General features: G+C 39.3%; 1 protein-coding gene across 8 annotated transcripts in view; it reads right to left on the bottom strand.

The window, feature by feature from the left end:
* Positions 1 to 21,988, bottom strand: part of trdn (triadin) — a 65,240-nt gene that overhangs the window by 16,121 nt on the left and 27,131 nt on the right. For 4 of the 8 annotated variants that reach the window (XM_047801912.1, XM_047801915.1, XM_047801917.1 and 1 more), the window contains 9 exons: positions 19,063 to 20,241; positions 16,390 to 16,500; positions 11,770 to 11,847; positions 9,094 to 9,186; positions 7,567 to 7,605; positions 7,016 to 7,057; positions 1,474 to 1,506; positions 1,313 to 1,366; positions 1,159 to 1,206 (listed from right to left, as the gene is read on the bottom strand). In XM_047801912.1, coding sequence (XP_047657868.1) covers positions 1,159 to 1,206; positions 1,313 to 1,366; positions 1,474 to 1,506; positions 7,016 to 7,057; positions 7,567 to 7,605; positions 9,094 to 9,186; positions 11,770 to 11,847; positions 16,390 to 16,500; positions 19,063 to 20,241 — 1,677 coding nt within the window. Of the gene's footprint in view, positions 1 to 1,158; positions 1,207 to 1,312; positions 1,367 to 1,473; positions 1,507 to 7,015; positions 7,058 to 7,566; positions 7,606 to 9,093; positions 9,187 to 11,769; positions 11,848 to 16,389; positions 16,501 to 19,062; positions 20,244 to 21,988 lie in introns of all 8 variants that reach the window. The other 4 variants (XM_047801913.1, XM_047801919.1, XM_047801914.1 and 1 more) reach the window with 4 other exon arrangements.

The following is a 21,988-nucleotide window of genomic DNA, read 5'->3' as shown; positions in this document are numbered from 1 at the left end:
TATTCCATTTCCAGTCTCATTAGTTGCACTAATTGGAAGGATTCTACAAATATGTTTCTCAAAATGTTTAATATTGTTGGATTTGCAAAGATTTTATACAGAAAAATATGGTATAAACAATCTATTATTATTATTATTATTATTATTACTATTATTATTATTATTACTATTATTATTATTATTATTATTAATTATTGTTGTTGATTAAAGAAAGTATTTGCAAACATTTTTCTTAAATGATTTTTCATTGAACAACAATAATGATAATAGATTATTTTGTATTTCAGATTATTTATTTTCTGTATAAAATCACACAAAAAGGGGGGCACGGTGGCTTAGTGGTTAGCATGTTCGCCTCACACCTCCAGGGTTGGGGGTTCGATTCCCGCTTCCACCTTGTGTGTGTGGAGTTTGCATGTTCTCCCCGTGCATCGGGGGTTTCTTCCGGGTACTCCGGTTTCCTCCCCCGGTCCAAAGACATGCATGGTAGGTTGATTGGCATCTCTGGAAAATTGTCTGTAGTGTGTGAGTGTGTGAGTGAATGAGAGTGTGTGTGTGTGCCCTGCGATGGGTTGGCACTTCGTCCAGGGTGTATCCTGCTCTGATGCCCGATGACGCCTGAGATAGGCACAGGTTCCCCGTTACCCAAGAAGTTCGGATAAGCGGTAGAAAATGAATGAATGAATGAATGAATCGCACAAAAAAAACAAAATTCTCTAAAATGCTTTCATTTGACAGCATCATCACAGCTTCACTGGTAGAAATAAAGATGAACTTTTTAAAAAGTTAGCTTGTTAAAGCTAAAGCTAACTTTAAGTCTATTGACAATCAACTGGCCAAGAATGATTTTGATATCTACTGTATAAAAATAATGTGACTTATGCACTTACTTAATCATTTTTTTATTTGTAAATATTAAATATTTATGAGTTAATTCAATCCCCTTTAACTCTGTTGTAACACTACCACAATATAAAAAGAGCAACAGAGGGCAAATACTTCTGCACGACAGCATTTTCTGCTGTAAAAGCACACATTCGCATGCATTAGCAGTAATAAATTCATCACTCAGGCTTTAAAGCTGCAGTCACATGCATTAGCTTTGTCAGCTGTGAAACAAATGACCCATGCTAATCGAAGTGAAGCAGCTTTTAATACCTCGCACCGGCGTCGGTGGTAATGGACTATCTGTGACTATGTGATGCACTGTGAAATAAATAGTGACACTGATTATTAGTTTCAGTCAAATTTTATAATGATAGTATAAAAAAGGAGGAGCTTTTTATGTACATCCCGATGGCGGAGTACTCACCGTACCAGCCGGGCGGTGCTGGGCAGTACACCGGCGTTGGACGGCATGCTGGGACTGCAACGTGGTATGAACAAAATTTTTTTCTTCATACAAACTTTTACACATAGAAATACATGTGTGTTGTGTTGTGTTGTTTTGTGACGTAGTTAAAAGACACTTACGATCCTGCAGTGCGGCGACGACGTCAACGTCTTCTATAAGGAGAACAGAAATGGAGCATTTTATAACGTTTGTCCAACAAGTATGTCTGAGTTTTTCACAGAAGAGGTATATCAGTATAAGACCATTGTTGTGTTTGTGAACAAAAGAAAAATGTGTGTGAAAATGAATGTACTGTTTTCAATTCAATTCAAATTTATTTGTATAGCAGTTTTAACAATAGACATTGTCTCAAAGCAACTTTACAGAACATCCATCCATACATCCATCCATTTTCTACCACTTATCCGGGACCGGGTCGCAGGGGCAGCAGTCTAAGCAGGGATGCCCAGACTTCCCTCTCCCCAGACACTTCCTCCAGCTCTTCTGGGGGAATACCGAGGCGTTCCCAGGCCAGCTGAGAGACATAGTCCCTCCAGTGTGTCCTAGGTCTTCCCCGGGGCCTCCTCCCAGTTGGACATGCCCGGAACACCTCCCCAGGAAGGCGTCCAGGAGGCATCCGGAACAGATGCCCGAGCCACCGCAGCTGACTCCTCTCGATGTGGAGGAGCAGCGGCTCTAATCTGAGCTCCTCCCGAGTGACCGAGCTCCTCACCCTATCTCTAAGGGAGCGCCCAGCCACCCTGCGGAGGAAACTCATTTCGGCCGCCTCTATCCGGGATCTTGTCCTTTCGGTCATGACCCAAAGCTCATGACCATAGGTGAGGGTAGGAACGTGGATCGACTGGTAAATAGAGAGCTTCGCCTTGCGGCTCAGCTCTTTCTTCACCACAACAGACCGGTATATCGACCGCATCACTGCAGAAGATACACCGATCCGCCTGTCAATCTCCGGCTCCATCCTTCCCTCACTCGTGAACAAGACCCCAAGATACTTAAACTCCTCTACTCGAGGCAGGAGCTCTCCACCAACCTGAAGGGGACAAGCCACCCTTTTCTGGCTGAGAACCATGGCCTCTGATTTGGAGGTGCTGATTCTCATCCCCGCCGCTTCACACTCGGCTGCAAACCATCCCAGTGCACGCTGGAGGTCCTGATTTGAGGAAGCCTGCAAAAAGCAGAGAGGAAATCCCGTGGTCCCCAATCCGAACTCCCCCCGGCCCCATACTGTGCCTAGAAATCCTGTCCATATAAATAATGAACAGGACCGGTGATAAAGGGCAGCCCTGCTGGAGTCCAACATGCACTGGGAACAAGTCTGACTTACTGCTGGCAATGTGAACCAAACTCCTGCTCCGGTCAAATAGGGACCGGACAGCCCTTAGCAGAGGGCCCCAGACCCCATACTCCTAGAGCACCCCCCACAGGTCAACACGAGGGACACAGTCGAATGCCTTCTCCAGATCCACAAAGCACATGTGGACTGGTTGGGCAAACTCCCATGAACCCTCCGGCAGCCTGACGAGGGTATAGAGATGGTCCAGTGTTCCACGACCGGGACGAAACCCGCATTGTTCCTCCTGCATCCAAGGTTCGACTATAGGCCAAATTCTCCTCTCCAGTACTCTGGCATAGACTTTTCCAGGGAGGCTGAGGAGTGTGATCCCCCTGTAGTTGGAACACACCCTCCGGTCCCCCATCTTAAACAGAGGGACCACCACCCCAGTCTGCCAGTCCAAAGGCACTGTCCCCAACCGCCACGCGATGTTGCAGAAGCGTGTCAACCAAGACAGCCCCACAACATCCAGAGACTTGAGGTACTCAGGGCGGATCTCATTCACCCCCTGTGCCTTTCCACTGAGAAGCTTCTCAACTACCTCAATGACCTCACCTTGGGGGATCGACGAGTCCACAACTGAGTCCTCGGCCTCTGCTTCCTCAGTGGAAGATATGTCAGTCGGGTTGAGGAGAACCTCGAAGTACTCCTTCCATCGTCCGAGAATGTCCCCAGTCGAAGTCAGCAGATTCCCACTCCCACTGTAAACAGTGTGAGCAGGGCACTGCTTCCACCTCCTGAAACGCCAAATCTTATCGAGCCAACCAGGCTCGATAGGACTCCTTCTTCAGCTTGACGGCATCCCTTACATCCCGGGTCCACCACCGGGTTCGGGGGTTGCCACCACGACAGGCACCAGAGACCTTACGGCCACAGCTCCGAGCAGCCGCGTCGACAATGGAAGTGGAGAACATGGTCCACTCAGACTCAATGTCTCCAACCTCCCTCGGGATCTGGTTGAAGCTCTGCCGGAGGTGGGAGTTGAAGATCTCTTTGACAGGAGACTCTGCCAAACGTTCCCAACAGACCCCCACAGTATGTTTGGGTCTGCCAAGTCTGTCCAACTTCCTCCCCTGCCATCGGATCCAACTTACCACCAGGTAGTGATCAGTTGACAGCTCCGCCCCTCTCTTTACCCGAGTGTCCAAGACATACGGCCGGAGGTCAGATGGTAGACATCGGAGTCCCCGGTCGGAGCACTTTCCAGCACCCCTCCCAGAGCCGCCAAGAAGGTCGGGTACTCTACACTGCCATTTGGCCTGTAAGCACAAATAACAGTGAGAGACCTATCCTGACCCGAAGGCACAGGGAAACTACCCTCTCGTTCACCGGGGTGAACTCCAATACATGGCGGCTGAGCTGGGGGGCTATGAGCAAGCCCACCCTAGCCCGCAGCCTCTCACCGTGGGCAACTCCAGAGTAGTAAAGAGTCCAGCCTCTCTCAAGGAGTTGGGTTCCAGAGCCCAAGCTATGTGTGGAGGTGAACCCAACTATCTCTAGTCCGTATCTCTCAACCTCCCGCACCAGCTCAGGCTCCTTCCCCCCCAGCGTGGTGACATTCCATGTCCCTAGAGCCAGATTCCGTATCTGGGGATTGGGTCGCCGAGGCCCCCGCCTTCGGCTGCCACCCAATCCACAATGCACCGGCCCCTTATGGTTTCTCCTGCAGGTGGTGGGCCCACTGGAGATCGGCCCCACGTCGCTCCTTCAGGCTGAGCCCGGCCGGGCCCCGTGGTGTAAGACCCGGCCACCAGGCGCTTACATGCGAGCCCCAACCCCCGGGCCAGGCTCCAGGGTGGGGCCCCGGTTGCGCCATACCGGGCGACGTCACAGACCTTGTTTTATTCTTCTTCATAAGGGGTTTTGAACCGCTCTTTTTCTGGCCTGTCATCCAGGACCTGTTTGCCTTGGGAGAAAGCCTCAGACAACATAGCTCCTAGGATCATTCAGTCATGCAAACCCCTCCACCACAATAAGGTGGCGGTTCAAGGAGGGGCTTTACAGAACATAAGAAACATAATACAAAAGAAAATGTATATTATACAGAGATTAATATTATGCAAGAATTCAAGATTAATATTTGAGTTATATTTAATTGTGTTGTATTTATCCACAATGATCAAATCTGTGGTTAGGAAAAACTCCCTTAGAAGAGGAAGAGGAAGAAACCTTGAGAGGAACCAGACTCAAAAGTGAACCTCATCCTCATATGGGTGACACTGGAGGGTGTGATTATAAATATACAGTCCGGCAATTGTGTATTGATTAGAAGGTTGTTGCCCTCAAAGACCACATCTAGTTGGAATCTCCTCTTAGAATGTCTACTTCATGAAGCGGAATCCAACTGGAGCTGGTACATCATTCGATGTCTCATTCTGATGCTACTTAGAGTGGTTTACAATGTGGCCGAAGGGTCCATTAAGAATTTGACTTAGTAATTAAATTTACATGAGTTAAAGAATTATTCATTTATTGTTAGAAACTATTAGATTCCTTAACAACCAGAACTAAACTGTTATTGAACACACACACACACACACACACACGCACGCACTTGCACACCACATTTCAATACCTCACCTATCTGCTGATTTACACAAGTGTATATATGTTTCCAAGAACCCTCTTTGTTCCTATATTTTTGCACAATGTATTGTATTAGATACAGACTGCACACAGGTCGGCGTTATTTTGTGTATTTGTCCTGTAGTGTAGTCTTCTGTCTTAAATAGTTTACACTGCGTTACACACGATGCACTTAATGTGGCTAGGACAACTTACTTTAAGTCCTTAACATTGTGTTGTTTTATGTAGCACCGTGGTCCTGGAGTAACGTTGTTTCATTTCACTTTGAGCTATATATGGTTAAAATGACAATATAAGCTTCTTGACACTTGACTTGACTCTTGGCTCGGCTGTCAGCATATCACCAGATATCATCATACCTTGAGAGCTTTTCACATCACGAGTTGAACACCACTCAGGTAAAGAACGTTTCCGCAGGATCGCGTATTTAACCCCGGGGTCATTAATCCCAACAACCTCACACTGTGGTGCCAAACATGTACAGTGTAAAATGATGCTTATCAACAGAAATTGAACAGCAGGCGCATCGTACTGTAGCATCAGGCACAAAACATTAAACATCGCAAAAATGCGATCCTTTAGTAAGTGGGAATCTGTTCACCTCTTTCTCTCATCAGCTTCTTTATTTTCTTCCTTTTGAAGTTAATTAGGTAAATGAATTAAAATGAAACCCCACTTTTTTATGTTACTGAAATTCTGACACTGCTGTCAGATGTTTCCGAAGAAAATCCATTCATCTCTTTTATCAGTATCCGTGGCTCCACATGAACAACCTGGAGATACCTGGGATTGCTGAGTACGAGTATTACTTGCTGTAGCTACCATGAAGACGGCTTCAGACCACGAGGAGTTTTCCACTCAAATCTCTATCAGTGTGTGAACAGTTGATAACTTTAACAAAATAAGCTTCATTTAATAAATTGTAACCCAGATAAGGACTGGATCCCTGTTAAGGCTGGTTCCTATCATAGATTCATCCTCATACTGTACAGTCTCAGGGATTTTTTCCTACACTTTCTTTGTTACTGAGCTGCTGTCAGAGCTTCTGTTAGAGAAACAGAGTGTGCATGATGCTGAGCACTGCTTGGTGTTTAAACGTTCATGTTTCAGCAGAGTGTAAACAAGTCACAAAGCTTATAAATGTTGATGGGACTGAAAGCTGCTCTGTTAAAAGCCCTAATCAGGAAGGGATTTCCATTTTACTCGCATTTGTATTGCTTTTTAGTGCACAGGAAGTGCTCATGAATAATATAATCAATAGCAATGGTGTCAAGGGAAAGCTATATGTTTGTTTCAGGATGTACAAATGAACAAGAATAAGCTAAACATGCAAGAAGTGTTTTGGAAGGTAAGTTAAAGCAGGATGGATAATAAATGCACACCGACCGTCTTCGAACCTTGAAAGGTTTAAAGCTTTCTTATTAACATCATTAACCTGCCTTTAAAAAAAAAAAACAAAAAAACTAGATATTAAAAATACAATTAGAAAGTGAGTGGAAATCAAAACAGGAAGTGAGGTAATGAGAGTAAATCAAAACAGGAAATGTGTAAATGAGGGAAAATCAAAACCGGAATTAGGAAGTGAGTGGGTTATAAACATAGGAAAGTTAGATGAGTGGAAATCATAACAGGAAGGTAGAAAAAGTTCATAAATAAAAAGATGATGTGAGGAAATGAGGGGAAATCAAAACAGGAAGTTATGATTTAGGGGAATTAAAAAGTGATAGAAAAGCTTTTTTCACCCTTTTTCTGCAGTAGCTCTGAATCCACCACCTGCTTCACAGCTGGAGGACAAAAATACATACATACAAAACTGTACAAATGCAACAATGGATTTATTTTATTTATTAAATTAATAAACTTTTCTACATTTTGTTCATTATTTTTATTAATATGCACTGATTTCATTCAAATGCACTAATCTTATTTACTTTTACTTATTTACTTTTACTTTTAGAAATATCATTTTTGCAAAGGAGTTCTATAAAATTGGATGTTGCTGGTGAAACATCATTTATTTTGTTGTGCTCTTCCTTTTATTCATTAATTTATTTGTTGATTAGTTTATTCATTGCTGCATTAATGTATCACAATAAGAAATATGAAAGTTTTATTAATTTATATAATTTATATAATTTATTTTTATATAATTTATTTTAGCATCAAACATTGTGATTTGCTACTAAAATGGGACAATAATACAGTATGTTAGATCCTGCAGCTAATCAGTGCATAATAATAAAATGTTTAAAACAACCCTTAATATTTCTTGAACCAAAAAATGATTTGATACCTTGCTCAGGCTTCTGTTGTGGCTGCTTTATTTCTTCTTCTAAAAAAGAAAGAAAGAAAGAAAGGAAGGAAGGAAGGAAGGAAGGAAGGAAAAGGGGAAGGAAGGAAGGAAAAGGGGAAGGAAGGACGGAAGGAAGGAAGGAAAGAATAAAGGGAATGGGGAAGCAAGGAAGAAAGGAAAAGGGGAAGGAAGGAAGGAAGGAAGGAAGGAAGGAAGGAAGGAAAATGGGAAGAAAGGATGTAAAGAAGGAAGGAAAAGGGGAAGGAAGGAAGGCTTAAAAAATGACTTAATAAACATCTTAAGTCTCTGTGGAAATCCTTCTGATTTAAACAACATTTCTTCTCTATGTGCACACTAACATGTTCTTCTTTTCTTTTTCTATGTGCTACATGAAAAGACCTGCTACATCCTATATTACGTGACTTTGTTTTGTCTTTTCCCCCCAGATAATTATCTTTCATTTTAACTGTTCACAAATCATTCAGCCACTTATACATGCTTAAACTGTTAAAAGCCTAATATAACATGCAACCTAAGGACTGGATTAATTATATTCATTATATACTCTGAATTTCAGATGAGACATGCCTACAAAATAATCACTGAACTAGGTAAAGATGAAAAATATGTGGGCTGTAATGAATTTACAGCAGGTGGCACTGGTGTGTGTGTGTGTGTGTGTGTGTGTGTGTGTGTGTGTGTGTGTGTGTGTGTGTGTGTGTGTGTGTGTGTGTGTGTGTGTGTGTGTGTGTGTGTGTGTGTGTGTGTGTGATTTCAAAAGTCCAGCTCTCAGGACTTTGTGGTTTTGTATAATAAATGAATGCTTCATTAATGACAGCATCTGAAAATTTCTGCCACGTGCCTCGAGTGATTGTGTCGACTCAGTGAAATTAGAGACAAGCCTTCTACTGGAATGTAGCCCTGTGTTCTACTGAAAGTAGAAAAGCTGTGCTGTTGTAATTTGGGGCTGACTGTGAAAAAAAAAGTGTGTTTCCTTTCCCGTACTGGCCCGGTGTGAAGAAGAAGAAAATGCACGGATGCACTAGAAACGGATTTTACTGAATTGTCCACCAGATGGCGCGCAAGAGCAGAAAATCAATTCAAGCAGAAAGAGCTCGATAAACTAGTAATATTGAGTGCAGTTTGAATCCCCACCTCTACATTATTATTTCTAGAAACAAAGCTATATGTGTAAGGCATAAACATAAACAAAATAATAAATAATGTATGTATAAATTTATAGAGATGATGGCTGTAAAAAATATTATTGAATATTCAAACTACAGTCAAAACCTTTTAACTAACATCCCCCCACACACCCCTTATTGATACAGAATAATGTTAACCTATGCTATTTAACTATTTGATTACTTATGCTGTACTGTGTGTGTGTGCGTGTGCATGTGTGTGTGTGTGTGTGTGTGTGTGAGAGAGAGAGAGAGAGAGAGAGAGAGAGAGAGAGAGAGAACAAGAGAGTGAGAGAGATTAATGTTAGTCTAGACTTATTATTGAGTCACCATCAGGTACCTTTTTCCTCCTCAGCCTCAGTGTCTTGTGTCTGAGGCAGTATGGGTTGCTCCGGCTGCATACACACACAAGTGGAAGATTCTTTTTGTTTATCTGAAAGCAGACAGAATGTTGGATTTTATTTGACTTGAAAAAAGTTAACGTGAACAATCCAAAGTTGCAATGATAGAATAATCCTGAAGTATTTTATTCACTTACACCAAATTTCTAGCACTTAACAATCTGTTTACATGCTGTACGTGTCATACAAATCACTGAGTATGCTGTGACTATAGAAATGATAACTTTAATATAAACCTGCGATTTTTCTTACAGCCAAACTACAATCTGAGCCTTCCGACCAATCAGAATGGAGAGTTCAACCTCAATATAAACGCATACTAAATTTTAAAGCATCCTATAGTAAAAAGTTCCATATAACTGCAGATAAAATGCTCAAAGGATTTTAAAAGCTTCACCATCCACGTGCTGATAATAATCAAATCCCATTCAGTTTTGATGAAACCGAAGTCGCAGGTATCACAAATTGCACTTGTGTCATAAAAAAAGCTGGTGTAATTTTTGCACTCATAGGTCATGTGCCTAAAATCAATTTGGAGAAGTGCATGTAAGTCAAAATGCAAATGTGACAGCTTTATTAAAGCTTTGGATTGGTTTAATCGGTCTAAGCTATAACGCGCCACGTTAGAACCAGATGCCGTCCCATCAGAAGAGGCACCGGATCGATACGACAAGGAAGATTTATGACTGTAAATAGGTAACAGGAGATGAATAAAGGGGTCCATATTTATATATGTAGAATAAACACATCCATATTTATTTGAAATAATAATAATAATAAGATGCACTTCTATTTTCAAGATTTCTGCGATTTTTAACCCAAATTTAATTTTGAGTTGTATATCTAATGTTGTTTTTTTGATATCTTTCAGCCTGGAGATGGAATATTGTATTTGCATCATTAAACTAGCTTGTTCACTCTTGCTTCTTTCCAGTGACAAACACTTTCAAGTAATAATTTTTATTTGAGTTTTATTGGGGAAAAAAAAAATTCTAATAAAGTAAAGGGGTGTCAATACTTTTGCAAGCATTTTTAGAGGGTGTGGGATTGAGAACGGACTATACTATACACAGTGATATGATTTATGCATTTATTCCAGTTGAAATTTGTTTGCAGTCTTTATTTCCTACATCTTTATTTTCAGTCTACAGTGCATGTTTCTGGACTTGGGACTGAGTTCCTGTAGTAAACCTTCAAATCATATCCCAAACCCCAGCAGTGGTGGTGCACACGGAGCCTTCACCACCAGTCCAGTTCATCTTGTTATTAATTCATATTCCCGAAACTCTCTTAAATGACGCTTCAAACAGGAAGGACACCACTGAACTAAACCTATTTCAGACATTTGACCTTGCTGTGACCTTGATGCTGTCTGGATCTAATCAGTATCTTTGCAGATTATTATATTATATTATATGTGCCACTTTGTTGCACAAAATTATAGGCAACCTTTTTTTAACTTTATTGCACTAGCTTGGAGTCAGATTAGGAAATCAATTGGACGAATTTCTATTCGAACTTTCTAATTATTAAGACGTTAAAGCAGAAACAATTAGGTTTTAGTAGAACGCTAGTTTAATATGTTTTCTTAATTTAATTTCCAGTCATTAATCATATCGCCATTGAGGGCAATACCATGTTTTTGTAGACTAACCTGGAAGTTAACATCACACCTGACGACAAGTGAATAGGATTTTATATAGTGGATTTTGGATTATTTTGAAAAAAAAAAAATTAAGTTCTTTGAGCAACAAACTTTTATGATTTTCTTTTGAAGTTTTATCATCTTAAATAGAACACAAATGTTAAATGTTAAAAATGAACGTGAGCAAATTTAAATGATGTTTAACTTTTTTTTTTCTCATCCAGCATCAGTGCCTGGTAGCTCCGCTCCTTCCAAAACTCATGCATCCAAGTTGTAAGATATACTGTATCATCTGGGTACTTAAAGTGTTGGTATTTTCAGTGTGAACACTCACTCACTCATTTTCTACGGATTATCGGGTCACAGGGAGCCTGTGCCTATCTCAGGCGTTATTGGGCATCAAGGCAGGATGGACGGAGTGCCAACCCAACGCAGGGCACACACACTCTCATTCACTCTCACACACACACACTACGGACAATTTTCCAGAGATGCCAATCAACCTACCATGCATGTCTTTGGACCGGGGGAGGAAACCGAAGTACCCGGAGGAAACCCCAGAGGCACGGGGATAACATGCAAACTCCACACACACGAGGCGGAGGCGGGAATCGAACCCCGACCCTGGAGGTGTGAGGCAAACGTGCTAACCACCCCCAGTGTGAACACACTACTGACACTTTATACTACACAGTGGAGTAGAATAGTGCAAGAGTATGTGATCTGGGATGCGGCTATTTAGTTTATACAAAGTGTTTATACATCTGTAGTGAATTAGCTCTTGCTATGGAAACAATGACATATTAAAATATAGTAAAGACATTCAAATAAACTGGTAATTTGAATTGTGTCATAGGAAATGAATCAAATCTTTTTTGCTAATCAGAATTGAAAATTCAGCAGCACTGGTAAAAAAAACTGGCAGTGTAAACACATAATACATGTAATAATGATAATACCAAATACTGACCTTCCTTTTCAGCTTCTGTTTTATTCAGTTTGCTGATTTCCTCTTCTTTCTTCTCTGTTGCTACTGTTTTGGGCTCACCTGATTAAAAAACAACCCAAAAAATACAATATTAAAGATTACACAATTCATTTCAAGGTTTAATAAAAGGCTGTTACTGTTCACTCAATGTTCAGAGTGCCTTCTGGACTGAAATTACAAATACAGGAGAACCCGAGAATACAAGAACCCGAGCAAAGCCTGCGCTGTTATATTTGAAGCCTCATCTGGCTAAAACGAATCACTATAAGGTTTACTTATAGGTGTCATTTTCAAGGGAGCACAAAATTACGACAGGGCCAGCTTATAGAAACTGAAGTAAGACTGACATGAGGGAAATGTTTTGATCGAAGGTGTATTGAAAGCTGGCTACCGCAAATTGTAGGAAATTTGGCATATAGTACTAAAAACACAATCGGGAAAATGGAGCAATTCGGAAACTGGAGCAATTTAAATGTTTCACATGTGCAGTGTTTTCTGATCAGGGTCCATGTTAACTAACAGCTTTTTTCCCTCCCAGCCAGTGTATAGATGGATGGATGGATGGATGGATAGATGGATCAATGGACGGGTGGATGGATGAAAGGATTAATTTAATTCACAGTGTCACAAGAACCCTTATTTTAGCTTCTTGCATATCTTTTGATAATGCTCCAGTTCTTCACCCTTTTCTTTAGGGTTCTGTACTTACCCAGTAGAACCTTTGTCCCACAAAAATGGTTATTCATTCATTCATTCATTTTCTACCGCTTATCCGAACTTCTTGGGTCACAGGAAGCCTGTGCCTATCTCAGGTGTCATCGGGCATCAAGGAGGGCACACACACACTCTCATTCACTCACACACTCACACACTACGGACAATTTTCCAGAGATGCCAATCAACCTACCATGCATGTCTTTGGCCCGGGGGAGGAAACCGGAGTACCCAGAGGAAACCCCCGAGGCACGGGGAGAACATGCAAACTCCAAAACACACAAGGCGGAGGTGGGAATTAAACCCCCAACCCTGGAGCTGTGAGGCAAACTTGCTAACCACTGAGCCACCGTGCCTCCCCATGGTTATCCAAAGAAGGAAAAATAAAAACAAAGAACCTATCATTTTAAAACGGTTCTACAATTCAAACAATGCATAAGGCCAACTCAGTGTCATTACTATTTTGAAAAAAATACCTTATTATTTTAGAAAAGACTTTAGATTACTAGATCCATCCATCCATTCTCTTCACCACTTATTCTACTGGGTCATTTTTTGACATGGGTCTTATCCCAGGAGAATCGGGGCACAGAGTTGCAGCTTAGATGTAACAGTGTAGGATTACCAATCAGAAGGTTGTGAGGTTGACTCCCAGGTCTGCCAAGCTGCCACTGCTGGGCCCCTAAACCATCAGGCCCTTCAACCATCAATTGCTCAGTTGTATAACATGAGATAAAAATGTAAGTTGCCCTGGATAAGGGTGTCTGCAAATGTAATAATATATACAATGTTTGTTGATGTTGTTTTAATGCATTTATACTATTTAAAGAAGAAGCTTTCATTTTTACATTATAAGGCAGAGAAATTCTTTCTTTACATATCCCAAGTTTAGAGGTTGTGGTCAGAACGCAACGTCAGCCATGATCCAGGACCCCTGGAGCAGAGAGCCGTAAGGGCCTTGTTTAAGGGCTCAACAGTGGCAGCTTGGCAGTGCTGGGGCTTGAACCCTAATTCTCCATTCAACAACCCAGTGCCTTAACCACTTGATCCACCACTGCCCGTTTTTTTCTGTCTACATTAGCCCTTGAGTAAGACCCTTAACCCTCTCTGCTCTAGGGGCACGGCACTGTGCTGTAACCCCAACTTCCAAAAAAGGCTGAGATATGCAAAGAAATATCAATAATAAAGGCTTCCTCTTATAAAATAATAATGAACCCCGAAATAGGGTTCCTTCTAACTGGGATTAAATGATCTCCATTGGGTTTTTTTTTTAATGAAACCTTCAAAATGGTTTCTTATAGAATATACAGTATGTATCAAGTAATAACCCTTTATATTATACCATTCCTTTTAAGTCTACCTTGTCCACAGTGTCTTATCACTGTCTTATCATTTGTGGCTATTTTTTTCTTTCTGTTCTGTTTTTACCATGTGTATCTGTACAATTTTCTTGTTATCTATTTGTGCTGTTTTGATTATTTCTCATATCTTTGCATTCTCTAGCTTTCTAGTTGATCTCGCCTTTATGACGTCTCACAAGATTATACCTAATAAAAGAAAAATACACTTTGAAATTCATGGCTGTACGAAAAAACAAAAAAAAACAAAAACGGTACTGTAGTTAAATATTAAGTACAACATTGTATTGTAATGCCCATGTAGGCACTCTGATGATAATGGAGCTGAAGTGAAGTTAGCTCTGTTGAAAAGTTAAAGTATATTACATCATGAAACACTGTATGTAAAGAATAAAACACTTCAGGCATGCTGCCACTGGAAAAGTGCTGAGATGCATAAAGCAAACTTACAGTTAGACCCCAAAGTTGAATCACTTCTTAAAAAGAATATAATAATAATAATAATAATAATAATAATAACAATAATAATAATAATAATAATAATAATAATAATAATAATAATGTTCTGAAGAGTTTTGTTCATTTTATCCACAAAAAAAAGCCTTTATTTTTTGTCTTTCTTCACATATCCTAACTTTGGTGGTTGGGGTCAGAGCACAGGGTCAGCCATGATACAACACCCCTGACGCAGTGAGGGCTAAGGGCCTTGCTCAAGGACCCAACAGTAGCAGTTTGTCCGTGCTGGGACTTGAACCCCAATCTGCAAATTAACAAATCAGATCTGAAATAAAACAATGTTCCTCTAGGAACATGGCACTATATAGAGACATAAAGGTACATAGATTACATAGGGACATAGGTAGATACAATAACAATGAACAAGGGATTAGTCCAAACACACGGTTCCATATAAAGTGCATTTGTGCAACTTGTTCACAAGGTATAAAGACAAGTGACAGACAAGACAAAAAAGTACACTATAAACACTACACAACAATAGAGTAGTGCACAAACAGCAGCGCTGATCATTATACTGTCCTATAGAGTGTAAGTCAGGATGCTTTGATTGTAAATAAGAGTCAACTGCTGTTGTAGCCGCTTAGCTTGAAAACGAATCAACAACTTCTGATGAATCAGTCTTATGCCCTCATTAGTGTTTGGGGGTTGTGGAGTAGAAAAGTTGGGGTTGGGGTTTAAGGAGCAGGGGCATTTACATTTTGCATATTCATAGCAGCTGGTGATCCTGGGGTCAAAGATTTGTGTAATGATTTTAGAAGCTTTTGGGTGACTACGCTAACTAGAATTGAGTCATTAAATGCAATACCTTAGAATCTTTAATCTGAGATGCTCAGGTTTTACTTTGTCTCACGATTTCTGGAGTTCTGGAAAGGACCAACATGGTGAATTTCTGAAGTCAGACCTAAACGCTGTCAGTAATATATTATCACAGTGTGAGCCTGCTGCAAGCTTCGCGCTCGTAGAGTTCGGTTCCATATTCTGTTTCATATCTTGGACTTTTTCCTAAACTGTAAGCAATTTTAGTTGTAAGCTTCACAAGAATTACAAAACTGGATGATTATATGCAAGTTCTTGACTATCACACTACTCACAAAAAATAAAACTAGGAGATTCCTGATTTCTGTAGGATGTGGTGAGCTTTTCTGTGACCACATGTTTATTTAGTAGGAGCGTGCTTGAATACAAACACGGTATAGTAATCGAAGTTTTTGACTTTAGTTTTTGAGTTTACTCTGACTTAAAACCACACACACACACACACACACACACACACACACACACACACACACACACACACACACATACACACATACACACACATTGCTAGTCCTAAATGTATGGTGAGAGAAATAAGAAACCTATTTACTTACACACTTAACATACTGTAAACTTATACAGATAAATGCATTGTTACACTAGTATTGTTTTTTTTTTTCTTTTGCCTTTGTGGAGGGAGTCTCCAGTACCAGCACTTTGTAACAATTTAAACAATCAATTCAATTTTTTTTATTAGTATAGCACTATTAAAAGTGGACATTGGCTCATGACATTTTGCATTTTCTCTGAGACATTATAGGGGGGGGGGGGTATGTACTGTGTTAACAACGTTTGCCATGTAATCTGAAGTTAATATACAGATTAAAAATTAGTATGTTAAAGTTCTATGTGAGATGTTTAGTTAACATTTTTTGTAAAGAGTCTCCAGTATTAGATCTTTGAAACTGTTGACATGTCTGAGGTAAAACTTTTCCTTTTACATTTTCTTTTTTTCTCCAGGTATCATCCTGCTATCACCATTATTATTATTATTATTATTATTATTATTATTATTATTATTATTATTATTATTATTATTATTGTTATTATACATTAATCATTAATACATTAAATGAGTTGCTGGTCTTTCTGTGGGAAATGACGCTTGTTTATATCACATATAATCAGTTAATTCAGCTGTACATGTTCAATGTTCAATTTATTTTTGTGTTTGTGTTTGAATACTGTAACTAACCTTCAGTCACTGGTTTGAACGTTTCCTCATCTTCAGCTTTTACTTCCTCCTTCTCTTCCACCTCAGCCTCCTTCACTGCCTCTTCTTTCTCTGCCTCTAGTGTTTTGGTGCCTATAAACCCCCCAAAAGCCGTAGATAGAAACTAAATTATTGCTTTTTTTAAATCAAAACAATAGAACAAAAACAGCCATGAAGTAAAACTAATGTTGCTTGATTTGATTAATTTTGATTTCTTTATTTATTTACTTTTTTAATATTACAAAACAGCATCTGGTAATGTTTTAAGGACAATAATAATTTTATATTGAACATTAAGCTGTAGCAGTTTCACAAAAAAAACAAAAAAAAAAAACAATATAAATTAAAAGATGGCTAGTTAAAGGCTTTTAGCTTCTTTAATTGGCTTTGTGAAAGAAAAGTGCTCTTAGAAATCATGGTTCTCCAAGGGTTCCTTAAAATAGACAAGAGTTCTTAGCTCATCCAAGTGGTCCTTTGAAACAGAGATTGTTCACAGCCATCTGTCAAGAAATATCCTCAGTATGCTCAACTAATTTAGGCTCCTTTGTCTTCTTGCTATGATTTCAATCGTTTCATTGTTTTTACAGTAGCTTGTCTCTTTTCGTGATCATCAGATAATCTCGACCATTTGCTCTATCTATTGTCGATTGTGTCCTCAGTTCTATTCCCATTGCCAGGCTATTTCTATTATTATTAAGAAGTAAAAAAAAATGCTGCAGAGCCTGTTGTAGAGGTTGCATAAACTAGCTGACTATTAATGGCAGTGGAAGCAAACAGTAACGAGGCAGAAAATCCTTACATTCAGAATAAACCAGTTTCTACAATCAACGCCACATTCTATTAGACGACGCAGCGAATTCTTTTTTAGATTTTATTCCACTTTATTTCATGGGCTTTCATGGTTAGGTATAGCGGTGGGCATGGAATTGATACTAATTAAGTTGATTACTAATTAAGTTCATTTACTTTAATCAGAAATTTTAAAATAGGAATAAATGTGATGCAATTATTTAATCATGATAATGACATCATTAATAATTTAATATAGATATTAGATTTTTTATTTTTATAAATTGTGTGTTAATTACTAATTTAATCACGATTTATTTATTTATTTATTTATTTTTTATTTGTCTGTCTGTCTGTTTATTTATTTATTTATTTATTTATTTATTTATTTATTCTATTCATTTTCATTTCTCAGACCAAACCCACACAATCCTGCAGTTTTTTTTTTTTTTTAATCCTTTTAACCTAAATAACATTGAAATTAAAATCCATTGCATTGTGGCATTGTGAATTCTGAAAAACAATTTTAAATCTGTGCCACAGGCATTTTCCTGTCCGATCTTGCTCAGCTAGAGCTTGCTCAGTGTGTGTCAGCTGACAGGCTGGTCCAGGTTCATTTTTTTGGATCCTGCTGAGGCCAGAGCTGAACATGGCTGTTTAAGTCTCAGGTTATTATCAGCCTGGCAGGTGCTGGTCTAGTCGTAACACCCTCTATGTAAGGAAGGCGAATCAGTGAGCTATAATGAAGGCTCTGTTGATAGACATGAGCTTCCATGCTGCGTACTTTTAGTTCCACAATTTATCTCACCTGAGCCGAAGGCATTTTAAACACAACATTGCACCAATTTATTAAATCTTGTCATTAACAGCTTTTATTCATCTAATGTCATGTACATGAAGCTGTACATCGGGGTGCAGTTTGAAACTTTCTTTTCTTTTTGAGCCTCAAATAGTGAATTTCAGGGACAATTGTAATTTTTTGCTTTAATTATAAAAAATACAGCTAGTCTTTAAAATGATAAACTTAGCAATATCCCCCCTTGTTTTCTTATTGAGCAAAAACTATGTTTATTAACAAAACCCTTCTGCTATTTAAGCAGAAATACCCCATTAATAATACACATTGTGGTGTTCTACCCCTGCCTGGGTACATTAGCCTGTGAAGAAACCTCTTGGCAGCTCTGTCATGCCTATGAGAAATGTTGAACAATTACGAAAGTTTGTTAAGTGCACAGCTATGTAATGTAACTAGCTACTGTTTTCCTGCCTTCCTTTGAAAAAGAATTGCGAAAGACGCAAAGCTGCTGAGAGTCAAGAACTGGGCTGTGCGCAGCAGTGGGAAAGGGTCGTCTTAGTTCATCCTAATGTGGGTCTTGTCCATCCAATCAAAGTTTTTATTTTAGCCAAATAACACAGAAAATACCAACATGAATTCTAACTTCCAAAGATTTCTAAAGCCTCCAGCCAATGGACAAAGACCTGCCTGCTGCAGCCCCACATAAAACCCAGAATAGTTTTTCACCAACTGCCTCATGGGTGGTAGTAGGGTGGGGTTGTTGTTCCTGGAGGTGGGGGTAGTTACAGTAGGATTCATCCAGTTATCGTCATGTGCAGAAGCAACAGGGGAAACAATTGACTATATGCTGTTGGGTAAAACACAGCTTTAATTAAAAAACAACGCTATTAATTCAAGATCATCCTTAGTGTAGTTAAGTTTGTGTGTGAGAATGAATTAGGGCTCTGTGGAATTTTGTTAATATTGGTTATGGGGACAACTGGATTAGTTGTGGGGGGTCAATACCACTGATTGCCCACCAATTATTTGTACCAGCCCCCCCCCTAATATATTTGGCAGTGAAACGTTACCAGTTTCTAGTGTTGCAGTGCCAATGATTATTGTGTCATCTCTGGTTTCCTGCTCAGCCTTCAGAGCAGCTTCTTCCACCTCGTCTTTAATTTGGTCATCTTTGTCTTTTTGGTCATCAACACTCTCTTCTACATCGTCCACTCTAGCTGTGTCTTCTTTCTCATCTTTTTCATCAGCTATTTTGTCTTTAATGACATCAGCAGGTTTTTCATAGTCATCATCTTTTTTATCAGCAATTGGAACTGTTACTTTTTCTTCTTCTTTTTCTTTTTCTTCTTCTTTTTCTTCTTCTTTTTCTTCTTCTTTACTATCATCTTTGCTTTCTTCAATGGACGCTGAATCTGCAGGTGTGGCATCGTCAGTGACGACTTCCTCTTCCTTGTCTGCTGCTTTATCTTCTTCGTCTTCCTGTCGTTTTGTTGCCACATCGACAGGTTCTATGGCTGTTTTTTCTTCTTCTCCATTTTTTGACACTTTGTCAGCATCTTTATCCTCCTCTCCAACATCTTCATCATCTGTTTCTACATCTGCTGCTGCTCTCTGTTCCTCAGCAACTTCCTTTAAAGCAGCTGTTTTATCCTCTTTAGTTCGGTCTGCTCCTTCTTTCTTTTTCTTCTTCTCTTTAACTACTTCAGGCTTTTCCTCCTCCTTTTCCTCCTCCTTTTCCTCCTCCTTCTTCTTCGTCACTTTTTCTTTCTTTACCTTCTCTTCTTTCTTCTTTTCTTTTTTTTCTTTCTCTTCCACACCAGTATCTAGCTTTAGCCTTTCTTTTCCCCTTCCTTCCTCTTCCCCATCTATCTTTTTTTCTACTTCTTTTTTCTTCTTTTCTTTTGTTTCTAACTCAGGCTTTTTGGTCGGCTTTTCCTTTTTCTCTTCTTTCTCTTTTTCTTTCTCTGCCTTGACTTGATCCTTATCTTCAACTCTGGTAGCCTTTGCATCATGCTCCTTATCTTCATCTTCCTCATCATCTTCATCTTTCAACTCTTCCTCCTCTTCCTCCTTCTTCTCCTCCTCCTCTTCTTTTTCTTCTTCTTCTTCCTCTTCTTCTGTTTCATCCATCTCTTCCACCACAGATGTTTCCTCCTTCTCCTCCATTTCTTCATCCTCCTCTTCCTCTTGTTTCATCTTCTTCTCGTCGTCCTCTTTCTGAATGATTTCTTTCACCTGCAATGCTGAAACTAAAGTTGTATATGTCAGTTAGCTAACAAATATCAGAATACATGTGAATGTAAAACAAACGTTTTTGTAAAAATTTATAACAACAACAAAAAAAAAACAATTATATATATATATATATATATATAATCCAGAGATGGATTATAAAAATGTGCTGCTTTAAATAATGGCTGTTTCTTAACTTTTTAATTTATTTTACATGCTGGATTTTTTTTTAACCATATTCATTTCTTTATGGAAAATCAAAGCAGTCATGATCAATTTCAATGATTGATTTATATGATTTCAAAAGTATGTAAATTATATAGTGTTACAGATTCAGGGTTGTTATATAAGGAATAAGACACTATGGGGGCAGGCTGTTAGAGGAAAATAACACATGGTCGGGTAAAGGGTTTAATTCCTGATATGCCACAGAAAGTTGTTATCCTAACAATTTTTATTTATAAGATTGACACAGCATAATTTGCAGATGTTTCTATAGTCTGACACAGAGAGGCAGGACAACATAAAAAAAAGGGCACCAAAAGGACATTAAATTAATGTTCTTATTTGTTCTTTGCTCTTACTATTGATGCATATAAGATAACGTGTTTATAAGGGGTGCCTAGGGGCATTTCATATTTTTTTCTCTCACTGATAGAGCAGTTCATCAAGTGCTGTAGGGCACGGCAGAAGGCCACACATTAGGGACATTTATTGTGTTTCCTGGCAGATATGAAACCCCTATAGGGCACTGCATCACATATTCTCCAATGAATGGGCAGCCTAGAGAGCACTTCATAAGGTTTTCTAGAATGTAGGTGATCCTATAGGGCATTTCACTTTTCACATCTCCTTTTCTAACATCTATGGAAGCCTACAAGGCATTTCTCATGTTCTACACTGGAAGCACATCCTTTAGGGCACTTTAATGTGTTTTGTCATGTGTATTGAAACCGCAATGGACACTACAACATGCATTGTTCAATGGGAGGGTATCCTAGTGTAATACTAATAAAATTAACTATTTTTGTGACTTGAACGGCATTAGGTCACTTTTTGCATTAAGGCACTATAGGGTACTGCATCACATCTCATAGGGGATTACTGCATTACATATTCTCCACTTAAATGTGCACCCTACAGAGCACATTTCATAACGTTTTCCAACATGTAGCAGACCCTAGAGGGCATTTCAACCAAATATACATAACCTGGAGGGCATTTCATTAAATTTACATGCCATAGGGGCCATTGCATTGATTTTACATACCCTAGAGGGCATATCTTATCAAATATACATGCCCTAGAGGTCAGTCCATCAAACATACATACCCTAGAGGGCATTTCATCAAAAGCACATGCCATAGAGGGCATTTCATAAAATGTACTTATATGTCCTAGAGGCATTTCATCCTAGAAAGACATTGTTGCTGCAATGTTTTTGCTTGTTTGTTTGTTTTATTATTACGGGAACATGGCGGGGGGGGGGGGGGGGCCCATATGTTTATGATAAAGATTTTCTGTTATAGAAATTTAATGAACACCTGTCCAGTCAGAATCGAGAAGTCATCACTGTGGTATAAAACAAGGTTAAATGTGTTGAAGATAACCAAACATTAGCAACTATGAAAGCGTTGTTTGCAAAAAGCATGGTTTAATTAAATGAAAATGTCTACACAGTACAAAAGTGGGATTACTCTGTATTCACAAACTCCCCTCTTCATTATGTTGACTAAATTAGCTGAAGCTGAAAGGTTTTTAGAT

The sequence above is a fragment of the Tachysurus fulvidraco genome, chromosome 16 (assembly GCF_022655615.1).
Source record: "Tachysurus fulvidraco isolate hzauxx_2018 chromosome 16, HZAU_PFXX_2.0, whole genome shotgun sequence".
In the NCBI taxonomy this organism is placed as follows: Eukaryota; Metazoa; Chordata; class Actinopteri; order Siluriformes; family Bagridae; genus Tachysurus; species Tachysurus fulvidraco.
This window is presented reverse-complemented; position numbering and strand designations above follow the sequence as displayed.